The 23,378-nt window shown below is 40.6% G+C and overlaps 1 protein-coding gene across 3 annotated transcripts in view; it reads left to right on the top strand.

The window, feature by feature from the left end:
• Positions 1-614: 614 nt before the first annotated feature.
• The window catches only part of LOC137304086 (erlin-1-like), a 35,256-nt gene continuing 12,492 nt past the window's right edge, over positions 615-23,378 (top strand). Inside the window, exons 1-7 of one of the 3 annotated variants that reach the window (XM_067972555.1) lie at positions 642-696; positions 2,393-2,470; positions 4,742-4,879; positions 6,819-6,941; positions 18,429-18,510; positions 19,572-19,618; positions 20,540-20,601. In XM_067972555.1, the coding sequence (XP_067828656.1) occupies positions 6,829-6,941; positions 18,429-18,510; positions 19,572-19,618; positions 20,540-20,601 (304 nt within the window). In that variant the 5' untranslated portion in view covers positions 642-696; positions 2,393-2,470; positions 4,742-4,879; positions 6,819-6,828. Of the gene's footprint in view, positions 760-2,392; positions 2,471-4,741; positions 4,880-6,818; positions 6,942-18,428; positions 18,511-19,571; positions 19,619-20,539; positions 20,602-23,378 lie in introns of all 3 variants that reach the window. The other 2 variants (XM_067972553.1, XM_067972554.1) reach the window with 2 other exon arrangements.

Here is a 23,378-nt window from a genome sequence, read left to right as displayed (position 1 = left end):
CCCGAGGGAGGTTTCGAGGTCTCGCGTCGATGAGAAATTCCGCCCAATACAGGGCATTGAGGTAAGTTGTTTGGACAGAGTAGAAGCAGCTTTACTCTGAATCTGGCTGTGCTATAAGTGACTCGGGAGTGCTTGATGCCTACAGTGGGTAGAAGAGTTCCGTTGCCTAGCGCTAACATCTCTCACCAGCAGCACAAAAAATGTGTAACTTGCTACGACTTACAGTCAAATCCCAATACACGCTCATTTCTGTTGATAGTACTCATTTAATTCCCAGATAGGTCACATTTTCCCTCGTGGATTAACAGTTACCTCTCCCTGTACATCACTGATGTGCAACTTTGGAAGATTATTTTAAAAAGCTCCTTTAGTTTCCAGCAGATCTTCAGTTGGAGTCTGAGATTATTTAAAGCAATGAGATAAATAAAAGTACCTCAAAATTGTGGGCGTTTGGTCAGAAATGAGAGTGGGCCCAGAATATCCATCAGTTCCTCGAAAGGCCTTTCAATGGGATGAGGTCATATTACTTGTCGGCAGAACAATAAAAAAAATGCTGCGACGTTGCCTTTTAGTGGCTGACGGTGCTTTGACCCGGAAGTGAAGGCGCTGGGGGTGGGGGTTCGGAGGCGGGTCAGAAGCGGTTGCTCTGTGGGCAGATGCTGAGATTGTCGGTGGCAATCGGCGGGATTGGGGGGGGTGAGTATCGGCGCCGGGCCCGGCCGGGCGGCCCGTGGCTGTCGGAGTGGGCCCCTGGTCACAGTGAGTGAGGGAAGCGGGGTGGGGGCGCTCGCTCTCAGTCTCACCCAGCGCTTCAGGGGGCCGATTACTCCCAATCCCGCCCGGAGCGCCGTCCATTTCGGGTCGAGAGTGCAACTTAATTTTTTAAAAATGTTTTTTGATTTAGCAGTTTTTAAAAAAAAAGTTTCCAACGTAATTTTCTGCAGGAATAGCAGATTTTAGCAGACACACCATTTTAAACTGTTGCAAACGAATGGATGCAGTTTTATTTGTGAATATATCATTGATTTTGCATGTTTAAATGTTATATTCGGTTTATATTCAAACTGTTTACATCCCCATAATTGTGTGAATTTCCTGCTCTGTCTTCATCTCTAGGCTTAACTTTTTTTTTTCACTATTCTCTTTTGGCCTCCCGAGCTCCACCCCACACAAACTCCAACTCAGCCAGAACTCATCTGTGGCTCATATCCTGCAGAGTCAGCGCGCCCTTTGTTTTTTTGCTGACTTCCAATTCCATGTTACTTAAGCGTTTGACTTCAAAATCATTATTTCCACTTTTAAACTCCTCCAAGGCTTTATTTACTTCACCCGACCGTTGCAATTTTCTCCAGTCTTGTGTTTGTGTGCCCTCTCTGTTCTTTTAACTTTGGTGTACGATGTGATCTGCTTCCTCTGAGAATTCACTTCCTGAGCTTATTTGCTTTACTAATGCTCTCCACTTCGGAAGGCGTCTTTCAATGCTGCTTCAGTCACCTCCCCTGCTTGATGTCAACTGCTGGTATTATAAATGCAAGTTTACCAGCTCTTTAAATTTTCATTTTTTTTTCTTGAGCACTGGTAGGAAAATTTAACGGATGTTTTGCTATGTTGCTAATTGCAAGCAGATAATAGAGTAAATATCTGCTACTTAAGGGATTTGAACAAATTTCAAAATTCCAGATGTTAGTACATGGGAAGTGCAGAAATATAACTGTTTGCTAATGAGATTGCTAGGAGCAGAGCTCAAGATGGGATTCAGAGAGATGATGGTAGATTCTTGGAAGGCAAGTTAACAATCTATGTCCAATTGAGAGTCCCATGTGTTAACTTTGCTTGAAGAATTTCCTGATATCAGTCCTAAATTTGCCTTTTACTAGTTCAAGTTTGTGACCCATTGCCCTACAATTGCATTTTATTTTTTTTGTTTTCTACACTATTTACTATCTTGTATGTATATGTACCTCTTTCAAATCCCCTTTCAGACATCTCCTTTCAAGGATCAAGAGCCCAAATTTCTCCAGTCTTTCCTCATAGCTGAGACCTCTTAAGATTGGGATCATTCTTTGGCTCTTGAGTGCACTGTCTCCAAGGCTTGTTTGTTTCAGTGACCAGAACTGTAAACAGTTCTCAAGGTGTGGTCTGACCAGAGCACTGTACAGTTTGATCAAATTTCCTGACTTGTATACTACTGTTTTGCTTGTATAATTTGGTGGATGTAAAAGATTCTATGGTACTACTTAGAAAGGCAGTGGAGTTCTTCCTGATGTCCTGGACAATATTTACCCCTCAACCAACATTACTGGGAAAAAAAATTATCTGGTCATTTTTGCATTACTGTTTGTGGAATTTTGCTGTGTGCTAATTGGCTGATGTGTTTCCTATATTACAACAGTGACTGCACTTCAAAAGTATTTCATTGGTTGTAAAGTGCTTTGGAACATCCTGAGATTGTGAAAGATGCTATATAAATGCAAGTCTTTTTTTAACATTTTATTGGCTTTAACTGTTACCCTGCACTTGGACATTTTGACCATAGTATATTGAGACTTGTAGGACTTTTACAACTTCATCCTTTGCTATGTGTATTGTCCAGTTTTCCTCGTGTGTAGTACTTCATATATCTACATAAAATTTAATTTGCCTTTGTTCTGTCCACTTGACTATTTTGTTTAGCTCATCCTGTAACTGGAGCTCCTTTCTCATAGGCCACAAACTCTTAGTCGAGTATCATGTGCAAATTTGACTAATTTGCATTGGGTGCCTGATTTCAAGTCATGGATTTAAATTAGAAACTGTAGTGGGCTGCACCAAACTGGGAGGCATTCGGAGGCTGGTAATAAGTACAGAAATGGTTAATTAGGCACCATTTAAACTAAATTGGGGAGGGGGTGGGATTGGGACCATGCACAAAAACAGGATAATAGTGGTCAGTGCAGAATCAAGAATACAGTATCAGTAAGTTTTCTGTACACCTAAAGGCAAAAAACTTAGCCATGAGTCTGCTCCCAGGATAAAGAAGCCAGATTTAACGGTGTAGGCACTGAAAACTAGCTCATTGACTCTGCTCTCCCAGAATCCAAACTAAACCAGTGCCAATATGATAAAACCTCCAGATAACCAGGTAGGGAGGTTAAGGTGTTTTTGTGAGTTTTGTCAACTGCCAGTGTGTGATGCTCCCCCTCTTCCCCAAGTCAGTGACAGTTTGAAGATAAACAATCCAACCTTTGCAAACAGATGGCACCTAGACCTGGAGGGCAAAGAAGATAAATATTTTTTACCTTTTTGAGTTGTCATTTGTTGACGTGGTTTTCCTGCATTCACTGGTCCTCTGAGGAAAATAGTTTGAACTTTGTCGACTGTTCACTGGGCTAAAGGAGAGAGGAAGTGGATGACAGTATAAATGCAGGAGAACATCGCATGGAGATTGGTTTGGTGTCATTCTCCGGAGAGCAGGATTAAAAGCAAACACCTCGGAATTATATGTATTTATATCATTCAAAATAAAGTGGTTGAACGAGATGCATGTTGGAATACAGAAACATGGCTAGCCCAGGAGGGTAGGGTAGGGTGGGGTGGGGTGGGGGGCATAGAATTTTCAACCACCCATGTACATGTTGAGAATGCTGAAGTGGGAGTGACTGAGCTTTTTAAACTAAGTGCAGTACTGTTTTCTCTTTGGCCGGGGAGTTCACAAGAGGCAGCTGTCTCCGAGATTTGGTTCTTGACACGTTGAGAGTAGCTGTAGTTGAACTATTTGGTAATACCGTAACATGTAATCTAAATTCTGCAAGAGGCACAAAACAAATAAAAATACTCAGGGAAATAGGAAATGGAAAAGGAAGACTTAATTTGTAGAGCATAGTGCGAGAGTGATCTGGATGGAGTACAAGAAGGGGAAGATAGCAGAAGGTAGGGTAAAGCCAACTTTGAATTCTATAATAGTGAAGGGAGAAAATTAAACACCTAATATGGATCAAGATATAGTAAATATGTTAAAGGGCTACTTTTGGGATGGGTTTACACACCAGCTTTGTTGTCTTTGATACAATGGTGTGAAATGGTGATTGATCCAGAACCATCTCAATAAATTATACTAGAACTACTGAAGTGAAAGCCCAGCAAATGGTCTAAACGTCTAAAAGTCTTTTTTTACTTTGAGCTTGGCCAATTAATTTGGCCAATTCCTTCTGGATGTGCATTGAGCTTTGCCAAGCAAGTTTATTTCCTTCCCTGTGTCAGTGAACAGTGATTGCAGGATCTGTATAGTCGCAGTGTGCACTTGGTGTACAATTTACATGTATGGTATGACCAAAGAAATGTACGAACATGTGAAACTCCTGTTCCAAGTTGCCACAAAGTAATAGCCACTTGGACTTGGAATGCATTACAATAGATAGTACCTGTGAGAGATATTTATTTAAAATGATGTTCCATACTCTCTTGGAAATTCTCCACCCAGTCTCTGTGACAATACTTTCATAACACTTTGTTCCCAGAACAATGTTTTTAACATTGCTTGCTTCAGATCTTTTTGTGGCTACACTAACATGTATTATTTTGATCTAGAAAATAGTTGCAAGTATTTTTATTCCATACTGTACTTGAAAGTTAGTCATATGCTACTCCAGCTATTTCTCAACACTATTTTGCAAGCCACAATCTACTATGCTTGGCACCTGTCTTGTAGAAATGGGATACTCTTTTCAGCCTGTATTACTTGGTTTCTTTCTGTTTTATTTAGCTTCTGATGTCAACAGTTTAACTCATGAATGATAACCTAATTGTGGCAGTCCCCAACACCAACAAATGACCACAGTTGTAAACTGCTGCTGGAAGACGTCGGACTCCAAATAAAAGTTTTAGAACCTTAAATATCAAGGTGTGTGCTATAAGTAAATATGTATGTTAGGATAATGAATTAAGCAATGACAGTTAATGAATGACTCCACCAATGGGTCACTTGATGTGTGGTCTGTGATTTATTTTCTGGAGCTGTTGATAATTGGGGAAAGCAATATTGAGTTTTAAAATATTTTTTAGAAATGTATAAATTTGCTGCTGATACAAGTGATGTTTGGACTAAGGCCAGACATTGTTTTAATATCCATTGGGAAGACCGAAGCCATTGTCTTTAGTCCCTGTGGCAAGCTTCATTCTCTAGCCACTGACTCCATCCCTAACCCTGCCCATTGTCTGGGGCTGAACCAGACCGTTCGCAACCTTGGCATCCTATTTGACCCTGACATGAGCTTTCGATCACATACCCCCTCAATCACCACGACTGTCTACTTCTACCTCTGTAACATCGCCCTGCCTCAGCTCGTCTGTTAAAACCCCCATCCGTGCCTTTGTTACTTCTAGACTGGACTATTCTAATACTCTCCTGGCCGGCCTCCCATCTTCCACCTTCCATAAACTTGAGCCCATCCAAAACTCTGCTGCCCGTATTCTAACTCGCACTAAGTCCCATTCACCCATCACCCCTGTGCTTGCTGGCCTACGTTGGCTCCCAGTCTGGGAACGCCTCAATTTTAAAATTCTCATCCTTGTTTTCAAATCCCTCCATGGCCTCGCTCCTCCCTATCTCTGTAACCTCCTCCAGCTCTACAACCCTCCGAGATCTCTGCACTCCTCCAATTCTTGTCTCTTGCGCATCCCTGATTTGGTGGCTGTGCCTTCAGCTGCCTTGGCCTAAGCTCTGGAATTCCCTCCCTAAACTTTTCCACATCTCTGTCCTCCTTAAAACCGACCTCTTTGACCAAGCTTTTGGTCATCTGTCCTAATACCTCCTATGTGGTTCGATGTCAAATTTTGTTGGCTAACACTCCTGTGAAGCTCCTTGGGACGTTTTACTACGTTAAAGGCGCTATATAAATGCAAGTTGTTGTTGTTGTGATATTGTTGGGTATAAATTCTCAATCCCATAAGCAGTGTTTTGTACTGTATCTGTACTATTTTTAACCGATTGGGGGAAAAGTAATGTTTAAATGATTTATTGCTCAATGTCCTGTTTTTGATGTGTTTCTTCAGATGTATTGCTTATGGTTAGGTTCTGTATATGAGGAACTAATAAAGCCATCTTGCTCAATACAGTTTTTGCTTTAGTGTAAGTAACTTGCAAAAAACTTTTACTGCAGTAGAATCCTTCTTAGTATCCTCTTACACGGTGCTTAAATTTCACTGTCAAGGATGAATATTACTCTCTTGTACCTGAAGGAAACTGAGAAACCAGGAATTTGGGTTTGAAAGCAACTAAATGTAATTTGCCTATTAAGAGAAGCCTTGGGTTCATGAAACTGTGGATCAAGTTCAAAAAGGAAAAAGGTGGAAATTTTACATGGCAAAGGTGAAACCTTTGCAATGACTTTTGTAGAGTCATCTCAACAATGCTTCTAAAAAAAATACTGATGCTAAGGAATGGAAGGAAGTTCAAAAAATGTTCACTTGTCAAAGCTGGGTACAAGCTTGGTTTTGATCAGTTTTTAGATGATTGAGCATAAGATTCTGCTGTTTTTTTTAAGGTTGAAGGTGTTATATAAGTGCATATAATAATATAACCAATTAATTGCCATTTTATAAGTATAAATAAGTTCCATTAATCAGATGTCTTGCAATAACTTGCAATATTGTGAAAGTTGTGATCTAAAATGACTTCTCTAGTGCATGTTCATTTCTGAACATACTGTGGCTTCATCTTTGTAGCAGTAAATGCTAACTAGTACTTGTGCCATCAGATTAGGATTGTGTTGTGTTTCAATATGGCCCTGCTTCATTTCCTGTTAACATTAACTCCACTGTCTCCATCTGCTTTATTACAGATAAGGCAGGATGACCATGACTCACGTTGGAGCAGTTGTGGCTACAATAACTGGAGTGGTAGCTTTCTTCCTTTACTCTTCCATACACAGGATCGAGGAGGGGCATCTCGGCATTTACTACAGGTATTACATTTTTTTTTGTGGAAGCAAACTTGAGGATGTGCAGCATGCAGATTTCAAAATAAAAAGTGCAGGGAGACCCATTTATCTAAATTTATCATGCAAAACCCAACAACAAGTATTAGGCAGTCTGAATTTTAAAGACAAATTTCAGAATGTGCAGTTGAGGACTGTTAACTTGTGTGCAAATATTCTTTTCTGTCTAGCACATTTCAGGCATTAATTGTCAAATATTTAAGCCAGTTATTTTATCTTGGTTTCTTCTGACTTTGAAGCAGGAAGTGTAAAAGGATCTGCCAGTTGTAAATTTCTGTCATAAACCACCTTTAACTGACCTCAAGATTTTCAGTTAGACTTCATGGTCTTAAAGGGATAAGCCATCTTGGGCAAAGATTCACCTTAGCAGCTGTATAATTGTGTTTTGCATGGTGTGATGCTCCTATTAATAAATAACATGCCACCTGACTTATCAACATCGCGGATACCCACTATCTGTCTAATACAAAACTGGTCGGTCCAGTGTGCACCTTCAGACTGTCACGTTTCTTTGACACTTTTAAGTATCACACTCAATTTCACTGTTGTACTCGAGGTAAAAAATACTGCCTGACCCTCAAGTGTCTGGGGGTAGTGAGGTTAAAATAGTCAGCTGGAGTCCTGCCACTGGTTGTTATCGTGTGACACTTGTTTAAATGTGTGCAGATGTTGGATGAGAGCAGCATTGGACTTGACAATGATGCCCCATTGTTGAATAGCTTGCTTGCTTTTTAGCAGTCTATGCTTACATGCGACAAATAGTGACTCGGTTGAGGTATCGGAGGATTGTCATCAACTGTGGGATTGCTGCTTTCAAAAAAAGGTCATTTTTTGTAACTTCGAAAAAAAAATGACTACTAAACTAGAAAGAAGTATTTTTAAAAACCATATAACCTAAAAATTTTCTTGTGCTCACACCTTTTACTGAAAGAAAAACCTGACTAGCAAAGTGGCGTTTTACATTTAACACTTCTCCGGGCAGGGGAAGCTCCTTGTGCTTACATTGCTAAAATGGACTCCAATATCTCCACAACAACATTGTTGACCGCAGATTCCATTGTGACGAGACTGGTTATGGGGAATGTAAATGAGGGGAGTTGCGTCACTGATGTCAATCCCATGACCCGAACCGAAGAATTGGCAAGTGTAATGGCAACTAAGGATTCAAACCCAGGTCTGCTTGATAATGCACAAATTTAAAAACAAAATATAGCAGATCTAAGTGAAATTGTGTCATTGATTTTTCTAGCGTGTTTTCTTAATGTCTGAGTCACTCTATATCAAAATTACTCAATTTACAGTCAACAGCCAGCAAGTGCTGCATGTCTGTAAAAGCAGCAGCAGCAGTAAATTGTAAGCAATTCTATGGGCTGAGCCTTGCATCTCTGTTAGCAATGAAACTTCAACTTGTTTATTTTAATTCATGGAGTTGGCTCATAATTCAGTGTGATTTTGTAACCTAGTTGTAATTCGCTTTAAAAGTAGCAAAAGGTCAGTGAAAATTTATGTTCATGTTCCTCCTCCAAGCCTTCGGTGATTCTTGACACCCGATTCTTCCTTGTTTTCTCCCCTGCCCCCCCCCCCCTCCCCCCCCAACAACCAAATAACAAAAAAAACATTGTGGCAAGCAATGCCTGACATCTGAAAACTTGCAACATGCACTCTGGCCTGTTCACTGTGCATCTGATTTTGTGCGGTGGTGGCATGATGGCCCTCTGGAAGCTTGCATACAAACTTTTACAGTGAAGGATTTTAATTTAAAGGTTTTGTGTGGAAGTATCTTTGTTGAATGTCAGTTTTCTGTTCACATTTGCATTGTTGCAACATAATTATGCAAAATAACCACCTCAGTTCCATTTATTTAGATCACTGTGGTAGCATCACTTGGGTGTAATCTCCTTTTGAACTCTCCAAAGACTAGTGGGCTGAGTGCTGTTTGTCTGAAGGTTTCTGTTCAACAATTTCTGCCCTTCACAGTATATTTTTAATGTCTTGACTGCTTTATCTTGCCTTTCTCTCTTTAAAGTTGTGGAGTAGAAAAAAAAATGTGCAGACCCACGCATTGTCCTCTTTACTGACAGGATTGTAACTAGTGCACTGTGCAAAAATGTCACATTCCAGTTAAGTATTGTGAAATGAAACATTGCAGTCAGACCTTTTGCTTAACAACGCTGTTCTATTTGTAAATTCAGTTTTTAAAAAAAAAATCAATGTTGCTGTGGCATTTCAACATTTTCCCTTGTATCTAGTTATGGCTGAAAATGGTGCTGGAATTTTCTTAATGCATATTTTCTACAAAGTCCCGAAATGTTGCATTGCTTCGCCCCATTTTTATTGGCTTGGTCAAAAGTTCAGTGTATACATGGTTTATTTAGTTGAGGATGTGTTCCAGGAAGACTGGTAGTTATGGCCCCTTTGAGTCTGGCATATCTGAATGTTTCAGCAGAATATCTTTTTGTTGGATAGGGGGCCAGTATATTGTCGCATTTAAGTCTTGGTACTATCGCCTTTTTGTGAAATAACGTATGGCATTTTTCAATAAAACTCACTGCATCTTGAGAAACAGCTTATTTGTGAACTTCGGAAGTGAGAAGTTCTTTTTTAAAAAAATACTGCCAATGCTGGAAATCTGAAACAAAATCGTAAAATGCTTGCGAAACACAGCAGCTCAGTATTGTGGAGAGAACAGGCAAGTTAATGTTTAGGGTGCAGGACCTTATTCAGAATACTTCTTTCTCCCACCCCCCTCCCCCCCAGTCCTTGCTAAAAAGCTTTATTTGTAATACCATAGAGTTTTTCAGTATAGGGAGGGTGTTTAATAGGCAGATTTGTACTTTTTCCTCAATTTTTTGGGGGGGGGGGGGTGTTGGGGGGAAGAGAACAGGAAAGGTTTGAGTCTGGACCAAGTCTGTGGACCTATTTGATGTGTTGCACTGACCTTGGATATCAAGAAGTCATTTAACTGAGTAGGATGGATTTATGGGTCTCTGTTTTGGGATGTTGACAATAGGAACTGAATTAAAATTGTTTACTCCCAACTTGCATTTTCAGTGTTATCTACCAAAAAACTAGACAGAATTACTCGTTCTACCCTACTGACCATGGATCCCTTGGCAATGACAGTGAAACCTGGATATTTATGATGTGCAGGTGCACAAGTGGGAGCATATCACTGTACAAGCTACATTATCAGCCCCATCCCCTACCTATCCAGAATCTTCTAAACCACTTGCAAGTTTTGCTGCTTGTGAATTAAGCTCAGCTATTCCAAGATGAAAGACATCTCCCTCCTCCAGCGTTCATGAGAATACATACAACAACCCTGCCCTTTGCAGTGCTCTGAAATAACGGATAACATCCAAATTCACAACTTTGTTTCGGAAAATGTCCTTTCTGAATAGCTTGCTGTCTATCTCATTAAGTGATCATTTGTTAAGGCTGGCCAATCAAATCTGATAAGTTTGAGTGTCCAGTTTGCTCCCCTTGGCAACCAGCTCCTGGAGCGCACCCCCCCCCTCCTGCCCCGGCCATGCAACAAAAAGACTGGTCCCCCAAATCCACTTGTTGGACAACCAGGATGCCCTTGCTCAATATGTAATGTCCCTTAATGATGCACAGTTGTCAATTACTTTTGTTCGGGAGGGGTGATTTATTTGATAGCCCGTCAAACCTACATTTTCACAGTTTGAAGCACTGATACCATATAGATTTTTTTTTTCCTTCTCTTATCAGGAGGGAATGTTGGTTCTCGTTAAGTGCTCTCTGCTTGAAGTCCAGGTGACTGCCCATAAGTGCCTAGTTTCTTTCCAAAGGGTTTCTTTTGTATCTCCTGGAAACTCTTATGGTTGGCTGTTAAAGATCCCCTTTCTTTAGATTGCACCCAGTCACTAAGAGTGATATATTTGCAAGCACTTAAATCATAAATTATTACATGGTATGTTTAGAATTTCTTTTTAACATTGCAAAGTATCATTCAGAGTGCTTAAGTGCGTGTGTCTAGAAAATTTATGGTGAATGAATTGTACCTTAAGAGGAACACTGTGCAGTTCCTTTTTTGTTTCTATATCCTCTTCTGGCATGTTCTTCCCTTTTTAAAAATTTTTTTTTTACCATTGCATGCGATGCCTGGCTTATTAACTATCAAGTTTACCATACATCTATCTATCTCTATCTTTTTTTTATTCGTTCATGGGATGTGGGCGTCGCTGGCGAGGCCAGCATTTATTGCCCATCCCTAATTGCCCTTGAGAAGGTGGTGGTGAGCTGCCTCCTTGAACCGCTGCAGTCCGTGTGGTGAAGGTTGTCCCACAGTGCTGTTGGGAAGGGAGTTCCAGGATTTTGACCCAGTGACGATGAAGGAACGGCGATATATTTCCAAGTCAGGATGGTGTGTGACTTGGAGGGGAACATGCAGGTGGTGGTGTTCCCATGTGCCTGCTGCTCTTGTCTTTCTAGGTGGTAGAGGTCGTGGGTTTGGGAGGTGCTGTTGAAGAAGTCTTGGTCAGTTGCTGCAGTGCATCCTGTGGATGGTACACACTGCAGCCACAGTGCGCCGGTGGTGAAGGGAGTGAATGTTTAGGGTGGTGGATGGGGTGCCAATCAAGCGGGCTGCTTTGTCCTGGATGGTGTCGAGCTTCTTGAGTGTTGTTGGAGCTGCGCTCATCCAGGAAAGTGGAGAGTATTCCATCACACTCCTGACTTGTGCCTTGTAGATGGTGGAAAGGCTTCTATCTCTATCTCTATCTATATATCCAGCAGAGTTAAATTCTGCTTTGTTAATTAATTGGGATTAACTGAGACAACCAAGAAATTACAATGATCACCTGCATGTTATGTCGTATAGATGGTTGCTGATACCGGCAGTGACGTGGGCTATTGGACAAATCACTCAAATGTCTTACGTGCCCTTTAAACACACCACAACTTTGTTCAATTTTTGAGTTATTCACTTCGGCCCAGCAGTCAATTTTTGACTTCAGAAAATTTAACCCAACTGATTGGAGAGAGCAACGTTTTTTTCAGGCGTACTTTGTGCTTTCACAATTTATTGTAAAATGGTTCACATGTCGATCCATACACTTAATGCATGGATTTATTCATTGATCTAGTATCCTGTTTTCTTTGGATTCTATTGCAAAACTAGCGCAAAGTATTTTGACCTGTCGTGAAGCTTTCACAACTCTGCTTCCTTGAAGCAGAAAAATAAAATGGTAACCACAAGTTGATCTGAGCTTTTGTAATTTTCTACATTGTGTTTCCTGTTCAGTTTTTTTTTAGTCTCCGCCATTCGCGTTCACCCTTCTACTTGTTCCTCCGATATCCCTGTGGGTTGATGGCTACGGTATTTTGTCAATGCTCCTTTATCGTCAATTATACACAACCAGTGGCCACATGTGATGTATTGAACACAGTTTTGCTGAGTGCTGGCGTGATAGTGCTGGCTGTACATAATTGTGTGCATTGGCTTCCTCTGAAATTTGGAGCAGCACTGCTGCCTTGTAAATACTGCACATGCGCAGTTGTGTTTCAAGTTTCAGAACACATCAGTATAACCTGCCATACATAAATTATACAGACTGGAGCATCTTGGATAAGATGAGTAATTACATTTGCCATAAGTATGACTGGTACCTGGACAGTCTGCATTATGTAGCATTGTTGGCTTGGAATTGTACTGTAGCTAATCTAACACTTTCTATGCTGCTAGTTGGTCACCAGCGCTTTTCCAACCTGTTGACACAGAGCAGTCTTGCTGAGAATGTTTGCACCTATGGGGCATTTCTTGTAATTGCCATCACTGGAGCAGCCTAGCAGGATGAGAAACCTTGCTTCAGGTACTCCATGTGAAGGTAAAGAAAAAAATAAGGTAAGGTGCTCATTCCCTTGTACAAAAAGGGGTAGAATTTTAAACAAAATGGCCTAGAAATTGCTAGAAAATTAATGGTGAATTAATGGCATCCACCATTTTTTTAAGCCATTATTAGTTAGCAAGAAATCCAGTAATTTGTGGTGAAGAGATACACTGAGTTCCGATTCTCCACAAATTGCTGGATGAGTTGCGTTGCTCCGCCGTTCGCCTCAACAAAACCTAGAGAATTGCAACCTTGCCGTGAGAGACTCCCCATTGAAATCAGTTGCATGTCATGAAATTGAGGGATTTGGGCCATGACATGAAACTCAACCTTGGAGGTCCCGAAAGGGAACAAATGTAGCTGTGGAGTCGTACTTCAGGTAGTGAATTGTTTCTACAGCTTTTTTAAACTTCTTAAAATCTTAGCTGCATTTTTGTGCCATTCTTGCCGTTTGCACTTCTATTTGTGTCAGAAAGCAATAATTTTCAGGATGTGAAGCTGTTTTGATACTCAAATGAAAATTAGATTCTTTTTCACGAATTTTGGGATATAACATGAAGAATGTTTGTACATTTCGCACACGTACCCTGCCATTCTCTAATTTCAGTTAATGAGACTGAGAATTCCCAAACTCAAAATCAAAATACTATGGATGCCCACAGCTACCTTGATTACACTTCCTCCCACTCCACTTCCTGTAAGGACACTCTTCCCTTCTCCTCCCAGTTTCTCCGTCTCCAATGCATCTGTTCCAACAATACCACCTTCTACACCAGCGCTCCTGATATGTCTTTTTTTCCTCAACCAAGGAGTCTCCTCACTGTAGTTGATAGGGCCCTCGACCGTGTCCATCCCATTTCCCGCATTTCTGCCCTCATCCATTCTCCCTCCCTCCCAGAACCACCATAGGGTCCCCCTTGTCATCTTCCAGCCTCCACATTCAATGGATCATCTTCCGCCACCTCCAGCGTGATGCCATCACCAAACACATCTTCCCCCTCCTCTTTCAGCATTCCAAAGGGACCACTCCTCTGAGACACCCTGGTCCACTCTTCCATCACCCGCAACACCTGCTCTCCTTCCCACGGCACCTTTCCATGCGAGTGTAGGAGATGCCACATCTGCCCTTTCACCTCCTCCCTTCTCACCATCCAGGGCCCCAAACATTCCTTCCAGGTGAAAGTGATTTACTTGTACTTTCAATTTAGTATATTGTATTTGCTGCTCACAATGCGGTCTCCTCTACATTGGGGAGACCAACCACAGATTGAGCGATCGCTTTGCTGGACACCTCCACTCAGTCCACATGCGTGACCCTGACCAACCGGTTGCTTGCCATTTTAATTTCCACTCCCACTCTGACCTCTCCATCCCCAGCCTCTTGCGTCGTTGCAGTGAAGCTCAAGGAACAGCTCCTCATCTTTCGATATGACACACTTTAGCCTTCTGAACTCAACATTTGTGTCAATAACTTGAGATCATAACCACAACTGCCATTTTTCTCAGACGGCAGATACCGGTAATGCTTCTGATGCCATTTACAACTCCTCTAGACCCATCTTTTGTTTCTTTATTTGTCCCATTACCACCCTCCTTGCGCCATCATTTAATCACTACTCTCCTCCACCCGATCAGAGACTTTCCCTTTTGTTCTTCCCTTCCTCCTGGCTCTGTATTTGCCTAAAAACTTATTTCCTTTCAACTTCTTCCAGTTCTGATAAGTTATCGACCTGAAACTCTGGGTTAACTCCTTCCTCTCTCTACAGATGCTGCCTGACTTGCTGAGTATTTCCAGCATTTTCTGTATTTAATTCCCAAACACAACTGGGTTACAATCTCCTCTTCTGCGTATTCTTAATTTTTTTTCTTCTCCTTTCTCTCAATCTACTCTTATTTCTCATATCTAATTTGACTCTAATTCACCCTATTTCCTTCTCCATCGTTTGCTCTGTTTCTTTCTCAATCCTTAAGTTTGATTGGTTAAGGAGAGAGACTATTGGGCACAGCGTTCATGAGGTCCCAGATGTGCTGGTGACATCACTGCGCCATTATCAATTCCCCTTTCCAGCAAATATAGTACGATCCTGAGGAATAAAGTCCAATTCACATCGTTCACTATTGCAGCAATTTCTGGGCCAATGTATTTCCCCATGACTTTAATTCTCCTTTAAGTGCACAAGTGTGAGATGCATCATTGGTGATGAACGAGGCCTTCCATTTCTTTCTCTTCCACCCCCTTGTCACATTTTTAAAAAAAAAACCACATCAGTACGGAACACTTGCAGAATTAGACACCACACTAAAGCTGCTTGTATGGATATGCAGAGTTATCCAATGAGTAGCTCAGTTATACAAAACAGGAATGTATTAGGATCAATTCCTGATCTGTGCTGAGTTAGCTGATTGGTATCGGCACCCCTGCCCCTGTTTGCTGTGATTCATTTTTTCTCCCGCTGCTGCTTTTCTGCCACCCCACTCTGCAGCCGAATAGTCTGTCATCAGTTGTTGTTAGACTCCCTTTTAAGTAATGGCCACTTGGGTGAGACAAAAGAGGGTGACCTGATAATTGAACCATATCCCAGAAAAAGTTGACTCCTGCAGAGAAGTGATGGGGTAAGAAAAAAATTGGTTCAAGATTGCCCACACTTATTCTGGTTATTACAGTATTTATTTCAAGAAGCTTCTCGCTATTTAATGAAGTGACAAAACTTAAGGAATTTGTGCTTTTCAGATTTGAGTTATATGTTTTCCAGGTACTCATACTTGTGACCTGATGGAATGCAAGACCTTCTTGACTGCCTCAGCTCATCCCAGTTAATTAACAATGTAGAAATTAACTGTGCTAGAGCAAACAGTTTTTGGGAAAATCATTGTTACCAGCATAATTAGCATATTGTCAGTACATGATTGTAGGGGTTACGACTGGTGTCGTGAGCCCTCTGCAGATCTTTGAATGCTTTTGTTTTGTGGCCTTGCCCACCCACTTCTTGCCAATGTCGGTGGTTTTATCGTGGCCACAACAAAATGGGCAGCCTTCCTTCAAACTCTGACCAAGCTAATCTAAATACTTGGAATTTATTGTAACACATTATTTACTGCTGGGTGTGAGATGTTTTTCTCAAATATGGGTAGTCATCTTCCTGATCTCTGAAAAATTGTATGAACTGGTTATTGTGATGTCAGCGCTTTGCAAAATCGTCATCTGAAGTTGATACTTTTCTGGGGTAGTATTAATAAATAAGACATTTTGTAACATCCAGTGTACAATTATTGGTCAAATTTAGCATTGGGTTGTGCTTTCTTGGTTGTTGGAAAATCTTGATTATCCTGATCTGCCACGAGCATTGGTGCCTGTGTGTTTGCCCCCAAACTTTTTTTCGCTGCATTTCTGGTTTAGATTTTTTCTTTTCCCAGCTTGTCATTTACAAAAATGCCTTCAAGGTATAATCCTGTGTGGGAGAAGAGGAGCGTTCAGTATGAATCAGAATCTGTTTGCAGAAAAATAGATCATTTTCAAAACAGGAAAAGCTTTATATTTCCTAAGGTTGAAATCAAAGTTTTGAGTCCTTCTCTATTAGTTTCAAAGTGCATTGAATTTGATTAAGAAGGGCTCCAGAAATTGACGTAGAAGCTCCTATTATAAAAACCACTTAAGTAGCTCTTAATTAATGAGTGCTATTTTTGGGGAAGGGAGAGAAACTAGTAAAGGTTGAAGTTCAAAAACTTTAGGGTCTTTCTAGGTGAATGAACTGAGATGGGCCAAATGGCCTGCCTTTGTGGTGAATGGGAGTTCTCACACTAAAAATGTTTCTGGTTTGTCAAAACAGTACTGTAGCATGTTGGGCTTTTAAGGTTATGATGGAAAAAGTTTTTTTTTAAACTGACACCATCAAGAGGTGAAATTTCAACTATACTTTAATCCTGATGTGCCTATTATGAATAAGGACCATTTGGAAATGTGTGTACACAGTTCGTAATTTTATTTAACTGATTCTCAAAGGGACTTTCCATAGTATACGTTTATCTGTGTTTGTTTTTGGCATCTATTCTCAATTCATCTAATTATTAGCCTGAATGTGCCACCATATCCAGTAGGGTGGGTACAGGGCTGCCACATGTACACAGCCCTGAAACAATTGACTGGTCTGAAACCTCAAAGAATAAGGTTGCTTAGTGAAGGTGCAACTGGTTAGGGAGGTAACTTTGAGAGTGGGGGTGGGGGGGGAATGAAAAGCTGGTTAGAACAAAAGGAGGAAATGAGAGAAGATGGAGTTTGAGGGCAAAAGAGAAAGAATGAGGGAAAGTTGAAAGGGGATGAGGGGAACTGAAGTAGTTGGAGAGATAAGTGAAAATCCCATGGCGTGAGAAACAGTAATGAAAGAGAGATTGGGAGGAGATGGAAAGTGACAGAATGTGTGCAAATGAGTACAATCCACATTTCAAAAATATTTTGAAGCCAAGAATCTCAATTTGTTTTGCTTTGTACAACTGAACAGTGGAAATATTGGTGAGCATGCATATATATTAAAACTCTGGCTGTTAGTCAATTTACAGTTTATTTTTCTGGCATGAGCTTTGAATGGTCGTCCATCCCTGCAACTATAGGGGAAAATTGCACAATTACATGGAATGTACAGCACAGAAACAGGCCATTCGGCCCAACAGGCCCATGCCGGTATTTACGCTCCACATGAGCCTACTGCCTCCCGACTTCATCTAACCCTATCAGCATATCCTTCTATTGCTTTCTCCCTTATGTATTTATCTAGCTTCCCCTTAAATGCATCTATGCTAGTTGTTTCAACTAGTCCTTCTGGTAGCAAGTTCCACATTCTAACCACTCTCTAGGTAAAGAAGTTTCTCTTGAATTCCCTATTGGATTTATTAGTGACTATCTTTTATTTATGGCCCCGGTTCTAGTCTCCCCTGCAAGTGGAAACATCATCTTTGAAGTCTACCCTGTCAAACCCTTTCATAACCTTAATGACCTCTGTCAGGTCGCCCCTCCGTCTTTTTTCTAGAGAAAAGAGCTGCAGCCTATGCAATCTTTCCTGGCAGGTATAAACTCTCAGTTCTGGTATCATCCTAGTAAATCTTTTTTGCACCTCCTTAGTGTCTTTATTATCCCTTTTATAGCTGATGCGTCTTAATGTTGTGCTATGTGCAGTTTAAAATTTCTGCCACTACTACCTTAAAGGTAAATACCAGTAGTTACCTTTATTTAAAATAGCTCCTAAACAAAAGGACAAAATGCATCATTCTACTGTCTTTCTTGCAGTTGAAGTTGATAATAGCATCAAAATATGTTGATGGGGTGAGATGAAGTAAGTTGGGAGGATGCTCGTGTGCAGCATAGACCTGTTGGGCCGAATGGCCTGTTTCTGTGCTGTAAATTCTATGTAATTTCTCCAGCTTCAGTTTAACTGAAATTCAAATGCCAAAATGTTGCATGCTGCATACACGGCTCATATCAACGTTACTTGCATTATCTTTTTCAGCTATCCTTTTCTATTATTTTTATACTATCCACCATAGAACCTGTGGGCTTTTTTGAGGGATGCTGTTTGAAGTGAATGTATTCAATTATTTTTCTTTTCTTTAGAGGTGGTGCTTTGCTGACCGCTCCAAGTTGCCCAGGATACCACATTATGGTACCATTCATTACATCATTCAGATCTGTTCAGGTTAGCAACCCTTATTCATATTTTCAATAGATGTGAGGTCGATGCAGTTGTGACTTGCCTCATTCACATTCTGCAATAAGTTCTAGAATTGTACTGTGATTTGCTGGAATGATTTTTTCCTAAATCTTTTTAGGTGTGAAAGAATTATGAATTGTTCATCATTATTGTAAATTAGGTGAGAAGAGCACTGGAAGGTATAAAAACTGTAATGATTAGTCAATTATGCATTGTCTTCATTACCACAGGTTTTCTCCCCTTCACTCCTGAAGGCAATGACGACGACTACTTGCATTTCTATAGCACTCTTCGCGTTTGAAGGTACAGCTAGGAGCGCTCTATATGGCAGTGTATAGCAAAAGGGGGAGCCCAGGAGGAGGGAGGGAGAGCGAGCAAGAAAGTGCATCAAGAGTGGGCAAAAGGGATAGTAAAGAGGAGGGTCTTGACGAAGTTGTATTAAGCCAGGGAGGGAGGGAGGAAGGAAGGAATTCCAAAAAGTAGCTGAAGAGCCAGCTACTGTTGATAGTCGAGGAAGCAGAGGACGAGAAGTATGCTACTGGTGAAGAACTGAGTTCTCCCCAGTGTCCTGGCCAATGTTTATCCCTCAACCAACATCACTAAAACAGACTATCTGGTTATTCACATTGCTGTTTGTGGGACCTTGTGCACAAATTGGCTGCAGAATTTCCTACATTACAGCAGTGTCTACACTTCAAAGGTAATTCATTGGCTTTCATTGTAAAGCACTTTGTGACGTCCTGAGGTCGTGAAAGGCGCTATATCAATGCAAGTTTGATGTGTAAACCTGGGTAACACTAACCCATAAACGGACAATAAAGACACAGCTTTCAGTTCATATGAAACTCTGTTGCTTATGGAAACTAATCCAGCAGTAAACACAGGAAAGGTGCTGGAGATCCAAGTTGTGTCCGTGTGAAGAGGTGCTATACAAATGCACGCCTTTACCCACTGAACCATGTCTATTCCCCTCCCCAGCACAATGCATGAATTTTGAAGTTTGCAATAGACTTTTTAAGAAAAGGCATTTAATTTTTTCATTTCAGACAACTTTGCAGACAGATGAGGTGAAAAATGTGCCTTGTGGAACAAGGTATGTTAACATTTTTGTTTTATGGCTGGAATCCTTTTGTGACTATTTTGCTTTAGTTTTTATAAATTTTATGGTAAAAGTGCTAGCAAAAATTGTTGCATTTAAATAAGTTCTTTCAACAAATTGCCTGAATTTTTAATTAAAGTTTTATCACTTGGGAATCTTGTTCACATTTTGCCATTAGTAGATTGACTGAAATTGTAATCACATTTTTAAAAAGCATTTTGTACATATAAGACCCAAAGTATGCATTCATATCAGATCAAGTGGCCAGATTAGTGATCATCTGACCTGCTTGTGCTACTGTAACTTGCTATGGGAGTTTGTGGGTTGGATAAATTGGGGAGAGTAGAGTTTGCCAGATTTCCCATTGCAATTAGTTTCCTCTGGAAATTGCTTTCACTGTGACTGGGGATTTGCCACATAAGGTTTCTCAGGTGTGAACCCAAGACTTGTTTCTCCAATGTGCAGCCATGTAAATAACATCAAATGATTGTCAGTGCAGTTTATCTAAGAGTTACTATTACTTTTAAGTGGCATGGCTTTGGTGGAACCAATCAAGACAACCAAATTCTACCAATTTGCCCATTAAAAATGCATTGAGTATTTTATTTTCAAGTGGTCGAGAGGTTCATAATATGGGCATATTGACCAGACTGCAGTTGTGCTCCCATCCTAAGCATGTAACCCAGGTGTAGAGTGTGGTACATTGAAAGATATGATGTGTTCACCTTGTCTGTTGCTGCAGCTGATCTAGCAAGTGGGTGAAACTGAATTAGGAGTAATGAACCATGTTTTTTTCCCTCCTGTGGTTTACCTGATGAGTCTTTAATATCAACTTTGAGGTTGTTTTGAAGGCTAAGCTGTTTACATCATCTTGTTATATAGAAATACTTAATATTTTTGCTTTCTTCTTTATAGTGGTGGTGTCATGATCTATTTCGACAGAATAGAAGTGGTGAACAGCCTTGCTCCAAGTGCAGGTCAGCATTTGGTGAGCCTTACGGTTTTTGAGACTTGAGCCACACTGGTTAATTCAGGGTTTAGCTTACTTTGACAGAACTTTTTCCTTTTTAAAAGCAGTGAGCAACAACATTGAGGTACAACCTGTTGCCCGGAACAAGGTATTTCAAATGATTGAACAAAAAATGGAATTGAAGTCTCATTTTAAAATCAAGGGCAACTGCACAAAATGACTGCCTATTTTTTTTCAATATTTTTAAACAAGAAATGGTAGCGTCAGATTTATTTTTGTTACTTTCTTTTCTGAAGTGCAAGTTAAACCAGTGGGTGGTTTGCTGAGCTGAGGGTTAAAGTGCATGGTGGAAGATTTATCCTGTATCTGACCTGTGAGTGCAAGATACTGATGCCAAATGTGAAAATGTTCTATTCCTGCAACACTAATGTCCTTTTCCTTGATTAAACTAAATTGTAACGTAGAAAGGGTGACCCTAAGGCCAAAAGAGGAGGTACTGTAATCGCTCCTAAGGGAACTAGGATGTTTAGAACTATATTTGTTCTCTGAAATCTGAACAAGTTCCTCAGGAAAGAGAAATTCTAAATTATTTCCTTGCTCGAAATCCTACAGACAGCATATCTCGGAGGCTGTTAGCTATTCTCAGCTGGAAAAGTGCCTACTTCTGTGAAGCGATTGGAAGCACAGTCAGTAGTACATATGGTTCCTGTATTTTTTTATATTTGTGTACAAGATATCCAGTGATTAAGACATTTCCCAAAAATGATGAAATTCATGACTCCAGTAAGTCTTGGGTCAATACAACAAAGATTCTGCCCACCAAAATTCTTGCCTTCATGTTAGCTGGTGTTCACGCATGTTTTTCACTGCTTTCTCATTTCAACCAGCACATTCCTGCCCACTGCTGCTCCCCTTCTTCAATGCTGTTATGTTTAAGTAGTAACTCTCTTTCCAAGTATTTTTAAAAAATACTTTCCTTGTATCTACCCTGCTGGGTGGTCTGTTCTTAAATATGTAGTGGGAGTTTGGACTTAAATTGGAAGGAAAAGTTGCCATGGAATATCACCATGTTGAAGGAATCGTGCAGAGTGAAAGTATGTGTACGGTACTTCTGGTGGGGTACAGCTTTTTGCCAAATTGCTTTGTTAAGCGAGAAACCAGCAAGGTGATCGGACTCCATCATATCTCCTCACTTTTTTTTAGCCTCCAGGCTTTAAGTTTTTTGTCTGGTGTGTATATAGTAACAATGAATGACAAAATGCTACGAGTACAAGGTCCAACCATTCAATGATCCCTGTGCATCCAAGACCTTTATCAAAGTACCTTTCAGTGGATCTGCCACACTTCCAAATGCAGGACCTCCTTCATGGACTTGTATGTCAATTGGTTTGTTAAACCAGTGGATCTGAGCACTAAATTAGAATGCAGTGTCTGGTAAGATGCAGGCTTTAACAATACAAGTAGCAGCTCATTGGAAACCAAGTGAACAATAAATATGGATGGCACAGTAGTCTTTACATTGGATCTGCTAATTACTGCACCATGGAATGATAAGCCAGGGGCTTGCTCCTGCAGCTCTCGCATGGTGCGATATCCAGTCTTTGTGCCATTACATAGAAGAAATATTATTCAGGACTTCTATCTTAAGTAGGATAAGGTAACTCTGGCTGTTTTTGAGCAGCATCGGAGAAGCCAAGGTAGGTTCTCCAGCATGTTGCAATGGAAGATGTAGAAAAATGTGAGCCTGAGTAAATGCTGAATTATCCTGCAACACTTTTTACTCATAGTACACTATTACTTTTGTGTGTTGTGTTCTTTGATTGGGATGATTTTTCTTTTTGGTATTCTTCCCCACCTCCTACAAAAAATATTTTTAGTTTGGTGGCGAGGGGTGGGGGTACAAATGCTGCTCATTGCATTACTATTTTTCAGTTTTCATTGAAGTGCTCTATAAAGTTTTGATGTGGAGATGCTGGTGATGGACTGGGTTGTACAAATGTAAGGAATCTTACAACACCAGGTTATAGTCCAACAGTTTTTTCAAATAAAACTGTTGGACTATAACCTGGTGTTGTAAGATTCCTTACATTTCTATAAAGTTTGACTACAAACAGTCGTCAGTGCCATATTTGCACAAAAGGTATTCAAGAGCAAAATGCATCTCTTGAGTTGGTTTTTAAAAAAAAACCTAAAAATGCAAGTTGAATCCATTTGTTGGGGTAGAGAAGTGATGCATAGAATCATAGAATCATAGAAGTTACAACATGGAAACAGGCCCTTCGGCCCAACATGTCCATGTCGCCCAGTTTATACCACTAAGCTAGTCCCAATTGCCTGCACTTGGCCCATATCCCTCGATACCCATCTTCCCCATGTAACTGTCCAAATGCTTTTTAAAAGACAAAATTGTACCCGCCTCTACTACTGCCTCTGGCAGCTCGTTCCAGACACTCACCACCCTTTGAGTGAAAAAATTGCCCCTCTGGATCCTTTTGTATCTCTCCCCTCTCACCTTAAATCTGTGCCCCCTCGTTATAGACTCCCCTACCTTTGGGAAAAGATTTTGACTATCGACCTTATCTATGCCCCTCATTATTTTATAGACTTCTATAAGATCACCCCTTAACCTCCTACTCTCCAGGGAATAAAGTCCCAGTCTGTCTAACCTCTCCCTGTAAGTCAAACCATCAAGTCCCGGTAGCATCCTAGTAAATCTTTTCTGCACTCTTTCTAGTTTAATAATATCCTTTCTATAATAGGGTGACCAGAACTGTACACAGTACT

Source organism: Heptranchias perlo, chromosome 36 (assembly GCF_035084215.1).
Source record: "Heptranchias perlo isolate sHepPer1 chromosome 36, sHepPer1.hap1, whole genome shotgun sequence".
Lineage (NCBI taxonomy): Eukaryota > Metazoa > Chordata > Chondrichthyes > Hexanchiformes > Hexanchidae > Heptranchias > Heptranchias perlo.
The sequence above is the reverse complement of the archived record's forward strand: the minus strand, read 5'-3'. Positions and strand labels throughout refer to the sequence as shown.